This window comes from Mastomys coucha, unplaced genomic scaffold, assembly GCF_008632895.1.
Source record: "Mastomys coucha isolate ucsf_1 unplaced genomic scaffold, UCSF_Mcou_1 pScaffold7, whole genome shotgun sequence".
In the NCBI taxonomy this organism is placed as follows: domain Eukaryota; kingdom Metazoa; phylum Chordata; class Mammalia; order Rodentia; family Muridae; genus Mastomys; species Mastomys coucha.
In genome coordinates this window covers 60,784,782-60,794,045 of record NW_022196913.1, presented here as the reverse complement: position 1 = coordinate 60,794,045, position 9,264 = coordinate 60,784,782, and the positions used below count along the sequence as shown (strand labels likewise).

General features: G+C 52.0%; 1 protein-coding gene across 5 annotated transcripts in view; it reads left to right on the top strand.

The window, feature by feature from the left end:
- Positions 1–3,114, top strand: part of Tifab (TIFA inhibitor) — a 9,594-nt gene extending 6,480 nt beyond the window's left edge. For 3 of the 5 annotated variants that reach the window (XM_031359239.1, XM_031359240.1, XM_031359241.1), the window contains exons 3-4: positions 454–683; positions 834–3,114. In XM_031359239.1, coding sequence (XP_031215099.1) covers positions 923–1,384 — 462 coding nt within the window. In that variant the 5' untranslated portion in view covers positions 454–683; positions 834–922 and the 3' untranslated portion in view covers positions 1,385–3,114. The remainder of the gene's footprint in view (positions 1–453; positions 684–833) is intronic. The other 2 variants (XM_031359242.1, XM_031359243.1) reach the window with 2 other exon arrangements.
- Positions 3,115–9,264: the final 6,150 nt, after the last annotated feature.

Genomic DNA, 9,264 nt, shown 5'->3' with positions numbered 1-9,264 from the left:
CAGACCAGAGCCAGGCGCTAGAGAAAGAATATAATCACTATGGAACCCCGCTCTGCCCTTGGTTCTTGCTAAAATTGGCAACAAATCGTAGGTGGTGTGGGGCGTGCAGATGTGATGGAGTTTATTCTTTAAAGCCAGGCAGGGCCCAAGCAGGCCTTGAATGGGGCCTTCCCATGTGCCCCTCGGACACTAAAGGATAAGTTCCTGGAGGTGGAGCTATAGGACCTCGTGTGCATATCCCGGAGCTCCCGGGGGTCTTCAGTGAGCCAGATTTTCCTCCTGCCCACTGTCTACAGGAGCTACCTCTGCCCAGATGTTGAGGAAAGACAAGCCTTGAGCCTGGTGCAGGGGCCCCTGACTTGGGGCCCGCTGGAAGCACCCCTGAGAACGTGCTTGCTGGTTTTACTTCCATGGGGTGCTCAGGGCCCTTTTCTGTCGATCTGTACCCCCTAGCTGGAGGCATCCTATCTTCCCCTTCAAGAGCGGTGCGCTCCCAAGAGCGAAGGCCCATCTTCACAGCACCTGGATTGACACCTGGCTTGAAGAAGACTCTGCAAGAGTGACTTTGTTGCACGCCTGCCAGATTCAAGAAAGCCTGTGGTGTCTGCTCATCTGTTCCTATAAAACAAAGACAAGCTGTCTCCAAATGGCCTGTGGACTCCCAGGCTCCGCCCTGTAAGCTGGTAAGATTGATCCCTTGTAGAGGAGGATGGGCATACCTGTGTTATAAAACAGTACAATTTGGAGAGGATGGGTGTGGGGAGATGGAGTTCCAATGTTAGCGTCAACCTCCACCCTATCCCAGCTTGGGCAGAATGATTGTATCCATTTAGGCATGTTCCTCATCAGCAAGATGTAGCCCTAAGATCCCCAAGAAGGCAGCTTGCCTGGGCTCAGAAAACTACAGAGGTGTGTCTTTGTCATGTCCTTCCCAGGATCTATGGAGAGGCCCCTCACAGTCTTGCAGGTGAGCCTGTACCACCCTACACAGGGCCCAGTTGCCTTTGCTCAAGTCCCGCCACAGCTGGAACATGATGCCAGCCGGTTGCTGGTTGGGCGAGGGCAGGACACCCATCTCCAGCTGCAGCTGCCACAGTTGTCTCGCCACCATTTGTCCCTGGAGCCCTACCTGGAGAAAGGCAGCAGTCTGCTGGCCTTCTGCCTCAAGGTGCTGACCCGCAAGAGCTGTGTGTGGGTCAATGGACTGCCACTGAGGTACCTGGAGCAGGTTCCCCTGCGCACTGTTAACAGAATCTCCTTCTCTGGCATCCAGATGCTAGTCCGCAAAGAGGGGGGCGCCTCCCTTGAGGCCTTTGTGTGCTATTTCCATCTCAGCTCTTCACCCCTGATTTACAGACCCAAGGCTCAGGAGACAGACGAATGAATGGGAAAACACTGTTAGGAAAAAAACTCCCCCTGTTTTGGGGGGAGGCAACTCGTGAACTCCCGGGGGTCTCTCCACAGCCCCTCCTAGTCTCAGACAGCTGCGTCTTGCCAAGCCCGGGAGAAGCAATAGAAACAAAGTTTCAGAAAGAGCCCTCAGACAACGCACCCCACCAGCCCTGCAGCTGAGAGCAAGCCTGACGAAAACAGGGTTTGGGATGGTTGAGCTATATCATGCAAGGTTGACACACAGAGTTCACATGTAAAGCCTGCTGGCTGCCATGTTCCCAGGGAACTGATCCGGTAAACTTTGAGCAGCCCAGGGGTAGAGAAATGCCCTCCATAGCTCCGGGCAATGGGAACTTCATATACTTTTAGAGGGGTTCTGGGAGCCTCTCCCAGTGTTCTGCGCTCCCCCTCCCCATTTCCTCCATTGTCTGGCGGCTAGGAGTTACTTTATGTCCCTCATGTCCCATGATGCCTCAGGGCAGGAGCATGGGGTTGGGGCAGGAATGTAAGGACACGGGAGAAATTACATTTGTGGTAGCTTAGGGTTACCTTCAACTTTCAAATATCCACAGGCACTCAGGGCTTAGGAAAGCCTGTGTTTAATAAACTAAAAGTATTTCATTACCCTGGCATGCCTAGTAGTATTCCCTGAGGCCCAGATGGGCCACATGTATACCATGTTGTCATGTGGCTCTGGGAGCGGGAAACCGGGACGAGGTGTGAGAGGAAATTGGGAAAGTAGGTAGGCGCTTACATTTCTGGAAGGTTGCAAGCAGAGCTTCAGGCTTCTAGCGGAGGAGGAGCCAGAAGCTAGGACTGCTTGGGAATTTCTTGTCCTCCTCCTCCTCTCTCTTCTTCCTCTCTGCCCTCTTCTTGTTCCCTCTCCTCTCCTCCCATCTTCTGTCCCTTTGGGCCAGAGCCTTGGTTGACCAGATGTCAAAGGTCTTCAGGGAGAGATGGTTTTCTAGAGAAGTAGGCTCTTTCAGAAGTAATCCTATGGCTGGGGTGCAAGGTTGTATGAGAAGTCAACCCAGAAGTTACCTCAAGATGAGTAAGTCTAATGCCAGCAGGAGGGGGAAGCCAGGGATGATGTGGGGGGTGGGGTGGGGGTTGCCTATCCTTCCTGAATGGGGGTTGGGAGGGGTTGATGGTGGGTTGTTAAGGAGCCAAGCAGGCAAGGATGGGAGAATTTTCTCAGTGAGAAGGGAAGCAGAGGGCTGGCCCGGCTGGTGTTTATTCATGTGACGGAAAGAGAGTCCCACAGACTCTGCTAACCACCATACCCCCAGGTCCTACACTGGAACACCCCAAACACCGAGGGCACAGTGCTGCCGGCAGACTGATCTATATCCCCCGCACCTGGGACACCTCTGCCCTTTACCATCCTGTATCCCTTTGCGCCTGTATCCCTGGGTCGTAGGATCAGTACTATTCCCCAGCTGCGCACGTCTTCCCCATAAGGAAAATTACACTAGACAAGATACATGCTTGCTCGGAAAGTCCCTCCTCCTACAGAGTGTGGATTGAGTACACTCAGATCACAGACACAAGACGTGTGCTGGCCCCGCAAGACTCCCAAAGCAGTTTCTTCCTCATTGGTCAATGAACTTGAACAGACGCCCACCAAATGGGTGTGAAGTCTCAGGATCCAGGAATCAACAAAGCCAGGAGAGCCTGCTTGCCTGCCAGCAGCCTGCTGACCTCAGGGGAGAAAAGCAACAGGGGACAAAGGACTTGATTATTTATCACAGTTCTTGATACCTTCCCTTTCCTCTGCTCAATTGGAGTTAAGCCCTCTCATCGAGTGGCTTCGAAGTTGACGCTTGCATATGTCCATCTCTCTGCTGATTGAGTCACAATGTAATAAGCCATTTAGTGCTTGAGCCAGCTGTCACTACCCAGTCACTCCTCACAGTCCCCCAGATAGACACTGGTCTCAAGCACAGTCCTCGGGTAAGAGCAGTAAAATTCAGAAAGTCAGAAGCCAGGGCTGTCACCTTTGTGAGCTGGGTGACCTTGGGCAAGTGAGTTAGCCCACTGTCCCCTAGATTTCTCTCTCTGGAAAGCCAGGAAGATAAGCATTCCAACCTGCTGGAACAGTTAAGAGCATCTTAGGAGGTGGGACCTGGAAAACACATAGTACCATGCCTGGCACACAGAAGGAACTCAAAAGAGGCTGCCATCAGGAGCTGGAGAGATGGCTCAGTGGGTAAGAGCATGGACTGCTCTTCCAGAGGTCCTGAGTTCAATTCCCAGCAACCACATGGTGACTTACAATGCCTGTAATGGGATCTGATGCCCTCTTCTGGTGTCTGAAGACAACGACAGTGTACTTATATACATAAAATCTTTTTTGTTTGTTTTTTGTTTTTGTTTTGTTTTGTTTGAGACAGGGTTTCTTTGTGTAGCCCCGGCTGTCCCGGAACTCACTCTGTAGACCAGGCTGGCCTGGAACTCAGAAATCTGCCTATCTCTGCCTCCCAAGTGCTGGGATTAAAGGCGGGCGCCACCACTGCCCGGCTAGAAAAAAAAAAAGAAAAAAAGAAAAAAGAAAAGGCTGCCATCCTGAGACCAAAAGACAGGGAAGCTAAAATCTATACTCCATAAGCTTATCACAAACTTGGGGCAACTTGAATCCCAGTGATCTGGCTCCAGGGCTTTTGGCACTCTGTGACTCTCTGAGGATTTTATTTTCATTCACAGCCTGGATGGAGGAGACAGGTTTTTTTTCTTAGCTGCTTTTGTATCAGAAGTCCTAGGTTTGTAGAACAAGAGACACTGCTGGCTTTGGAGAGGAGAAACTGCCCGTAGTTCAGACTGATGATTTGACATTCCCCTGGTTCTAAAGAAAGCACAGGTCCCTGGAAGATTCAAGTGCTGTCCAGTCTCCCCATCACAGAGCAGCTGCCCCCAGACAAAGCCTGAGATGACACACTTGGAGACTGTGTGTGACCACCAAAGGCTGAAGGGACCAGGCTCCCTGCCTGCAGCTCCTGGCACCTCTGAAGAACTTGCAGGACAGACTGCAACTGCTGACTGCCTCTGTTCATCCTCTGCCCTCCAGGAGGATACAAACCCATCCATGCTAGGGGCCTGTGAGCTAGAGTAGAGTACTTGCTCCACAGAGACTGTGTGGTTAGACTATTTTGGGTGAAGTGTCTGTGCGGTCCTCACGCTGAAGAGCAAACTGGAGGATGACAGGCCAGACACAGGAAGGGGAAGAGCCAGGAAACATCTGGCTTCTTTCACAAAGTCTCCTCAGGAGAATTTCTTCCTCCTCCTCCTCTTCCTTCTTTTTTTAATTTTATTTTATTTAGATAGTTTCACTGTGTGGCTCAGAGTAAGTAGACGAGCTCTCTATCCTGTATCTACCCTCCCAAGCTCATCAGCTATAACGGTACACCAGCCACTCCTGGCTTGTGTCAAGTGCTCAAGAGAGGAAACTCTGCTAGACTCCACTTCCCTTGAAAAGCATAAACCTCGAGCTGCCAGATTCACGCCCCGCCCCAACCCCCCATGCCATTCCTCTATCCCTTGAAATTTGCAGGTTGACTTCAAGACCCTGGTTTATGGATTTGACATAGCTTCTCTAGTCTATGCAGGGTCCCCTCTAACCATCTCCTATGAATGTCCTCAGTTTCCCCCTCCCAGGAGTGCAGCCTGTGTGGCCACAGGCATGAGCACATGGAAGCAAACAGAACATACAGACGCACAGACACTCATCCGCACAAAACACCAGTAGCTTCAAGCTGGGCTCCGGTCAGCCTGCTATCTGGGCTACAATTCACATTACTCACTCACCATCCCGTGGTCTTTGGACCTGTGCCTCCTACATTAGAGGCCCTGTAGAGGTAACTGAGGCACTGCATGTAAGCACGCCTGTGGCACACAGTAGGTGTTCAGGAGGTTCAGTTAGCATTGGCCAGTTCAGTGGACCAAGTTAAGCACCTGTGTGGTCCTGTGGACTCAATTGCCCGTACACATATGCTGCAAACACACCTGTCATAAGATAGATAAATCCCTTCTGATCAGGTGGGCCTCAGAGCCCTCAGTTCTGGAGACAATGCCTGGAAATTCAGAAGTTTTGCCCTGCCCTGCCCTGCCCTGCCTGTTTGATCCTCACAGACCCGGGCTTCACTGATTCTTCCCAGCCTGACTGAGTATATAATCCTCTCAACGTTGTTGGATGCCTTGCACTCCCAGTGGCCGCCATGATGGGGCTGGCCAGAGGATGTTAGGCCAAGAGTGCTAATGAAGGTCTGAGGCAGACTTCACAAAGCAGGTATCAGTCAGAGGCCCACGGTGGAAGCGGCCCGTGAGGTCCGGAAGACCGGAGAGTCTGGGAGTTCAAAAGATCGTCATTTCTCCCTCTCCTGCCTCGGCGGGCATCCCAGAGCTTCACAGAATTTGTCAGGTTTCCTTTCTCTTCCTCCTTGAGCCTTTGTACCCCAACTCAAGTGGAACCCAGGTTTGGGGCATTTATATGGTGACTGCTTGACTGTCAGCTCCCGCTCACCAGCACTTCCAGCCTCCGAAAGAGATGCAAGGCTGCAGGCTCTTCCAGGAGACCCTGAGAAGGGCCCTTAGCTGTGGCAGTCAGGAGTCAGCTGGCTAGCCCGGGGCCGGGCCAGTTACCTCCTTTCCCTGGCCCCCTCTCCCAAGCATGCGCCAGCAATACCCGCCTTGCTCTGCAAGCCTGCTAGCGACACATGCCAGCGCTGCTTGAGATGTTAGGGCCCCAGGAGATCTGGACAGGATAGTTCTTAACCTGAAGAAACAGTTATTGCTATACAAAGGGGCAACAGTTTATGTTGCCAGCAGGGCACTGAGGGAGCATCACCAGGGCATTGAGGGAGCACCGCCAGGGCATCAAGGGAGCACTGTCAGGGCATTGAGGAAGCACTGCCCGGATACCTAGGGATGAGTGGATCCATAAATATGGAAAGGAAGTCTTAGTTGAGGGGTCCAGTTTCAGGCCTCCTGGTGTCTGGTAGAGCTGAGGACACAGACTGAGAATCATTTCTATAACTACCTACTGCACTACCAGGTTGCTATCCATCAAGAGCTGTCAGCAGCAAGCAAGCAAGCAAGCCTCACTGAATGTAGATGCTTCCTCATTACCTTCCCTCCACCCCCAAACCATCTCAAGCTGGGACACCTGCCTCTTATTCCATCCACTGGCTCCTGCTTCGTCTGTTCCCTGCCCACAGCCTCTGGGTTGCAGTCACTCTCCATCTAGCCAAGACATTGGGGGAGGAGTTCAGCCCTAGGAGGAGACACTGATGTTAATGAAATCGGTTCCAATTGCAAGGCTGATTCCTCTTACCTTTAACGTGAACTCACAGGCGGATTAAAGTGAAATAAAACCTACTATTTGAGTTACATTTCCAGCTTATTAGAAACATGCATTACCTCCCTGTGACTGGGCCGTGAGAAGGGAAGTTATTATCTTTCTTTAGAGTTTGTATACGTTTTATGGCCGAGGCATTAAGCCTGCCGGGGGTGGGGGAGGGGTGGGGAAACGGAGGAAAAAGAAATTGTTCCCGCTTACCTCTGTTGTCCAATCACATGCTCTGGTGGGAAAGAAGTATCCCAAGTGAGAGATGGAGAGCCAGGTGAGCCCCAGCGGAGGAGTGGAGTGGAGTTATTTTCTTCTTTAGGTATGTGACCCAAAAGGACATTAAAGTGCCATTTGGCAAGGGAGCTTGTTCCATCCTCCAGAGAGGCTGCGACTCACCCTCATCCCAACCTCTCTCTGTTCTTCTGGTATTTATTTCCAGGAGAAAAATGGCCTCCATTCTTGAGAAACGCATCTTAGAGAGAGTATTTGTGAAGGACACGACTCTGGACCTTTGGAAGCAAGGAGGACCCAGAGAAAGGGCAGGTATGAATCAGATCACATCCATGAGGGGATGAGGAACTTATACCATGTGGACCTGGCCCGAGAGAAACAGAAGGTCCCTCTCTCCCCCTAATCCCACTGTGTACTATCAACACAGAGAAGCCCCATGCTCCAGGCTTGGAGTCCAGCTCTCTGCCTCCTGGAAGGAGACCTGCCCAGGATCTATTCTGCCTTCTTTTAAAGCTTTGGAGACAAGGGCTCAGTTGGGGGGAGGTAAAGGGGGTCCGTCAGTGTAAAGCAGAGGTTACCCAAGAAGCCAGTGCTCAGCCAGGCAGCAAGATCTGACATTTCTGGTTTTCTTTTCAGCAAGCTCAGATATCGTGATGCTGGAGGTCTGTCTCAGATGCGATGCAAATAGGGACACTGTTACGTAGCCTTGTTTGGAGGGTTTTAATCATCCAGGACCAAGTCAGGCAGACAAACCCAGTCTCAAGTATTCAACAACCACAACAACAACAACAACAACAAAAAGAACTGTAATTTGAGCGATTGGAGCCCAAAGTGGGCGAATTGCTGACAATCTAAAGAGGAAGTGGAATTCAGAGATTAGCATGCACAGACATAGCAACCGCTGCTGGCTGCCTCCCTGTAATTTCAGTGGCAACTAGGAGAAAGGTATAAGGGGAACCAGGCCCTGTCCTGAACCGCTGTGAAGGCCTCTTGTGGAGATGGAGGCCTCTGAGAGTGGAACTGCTGGTGGCCAGCTGGGGCCACAGGTGGCTCCTGAGTTGGCAGGAAGAGGCAGAAATGGCTGGGTTTCTCTCCTCTCAGGACCTCACCACCCTCCTAATAGATCTCCCTTTGGCAGAAGCAGCTGGCAAAGGAAACTGAGACTGAGCGGCCTGAATGGTCTGAGTCCCTGCAGCACAGAGCAGGAAGGAAAGTGCAGTAGATTTGTGGGCAGCCCAACTACAGCACAAGCCCAGTGTGTTCTGTCTCAGTGTCTCTTAGCCTTGTCTGGGCCCTAGGGTTGCCCCACCAAGTAGAGTGGGGGCAGTCATAGGGACTCCATTGCCAACCTCTCTGACCTAAGCCCCTGTGGTCAGATGGTACAGCCTAGTAACACACAAAGAAAAGCCAGATGTGGCTCTCACCAGGATACCAAATGTCCTGCTTTAATGGCTCCCTTACCCGAAGTCATGGCACAGAGCAGAGAGAGAGGTGTCCAAAGAAGACCAGAACTCAAATCCTCACTGTTCCCTATTGATTCTAGAAGCTCCCGCCTATAAAATGGGGACACTGTTAGTGCCTACCTCGCCTTTGTGAAGATGGGAGAAAAGCCCGACATGTAAAGCAGTGCCAGCTCTCTTGTTAGCCACCAGATCCTTCCAGAAAGATCCCTGGCTGCTTCCCCTGAGAAGAGCCCCCTACCATCCAGCTCCACACCAGTGCTGGGACATTTCAAATGGGGCACAGAAGTCCTCGTCTCCACAGTGGTCAGTATGATCTGGCCTGCTTGCTAGAACTTCTCGCCAGAAGAGCCTTCTGTGTGGCAGAAACTCGCTCAGACATGATTGACAGCTGCCTGGCTCTCAGTAGGTCTTCAGTAGGGCCCTGAAGGCAGGATGGGGGTGAGCTATGAGTGAAAATCTGAGTAAGAGCAGGTTTCTAGGGACCACGCCCAGCAGACACTCGTTGAAGCCTTGATAAAACTGTTGCTGGGGCAGTTAAAAATGGAGTTTGAAAGGCCAAGGGCTCACTCAGGCTGTGGAGAATGAATGGCTTCACTCCTGAGGAAGTCACTGAGTCCAGGAGCCAGCGGCAGCCCCCAGCAGAGGCACAATCCCTCATCCGCCAGCAGGGCTGTTTCCAGACAGGCCTGGCCTCCCGCCCTTCACCATTCAGATGGACTCAGATCTGCCCCAGGAGGACTGGCAGGGGTCTGGAGGCTCAGAACCAACCCTGGGCCTCATTACTGAGGATCACATGGCCCCCACGGACACTCATTAGAGGCCTCGGCAGGAAGCTGA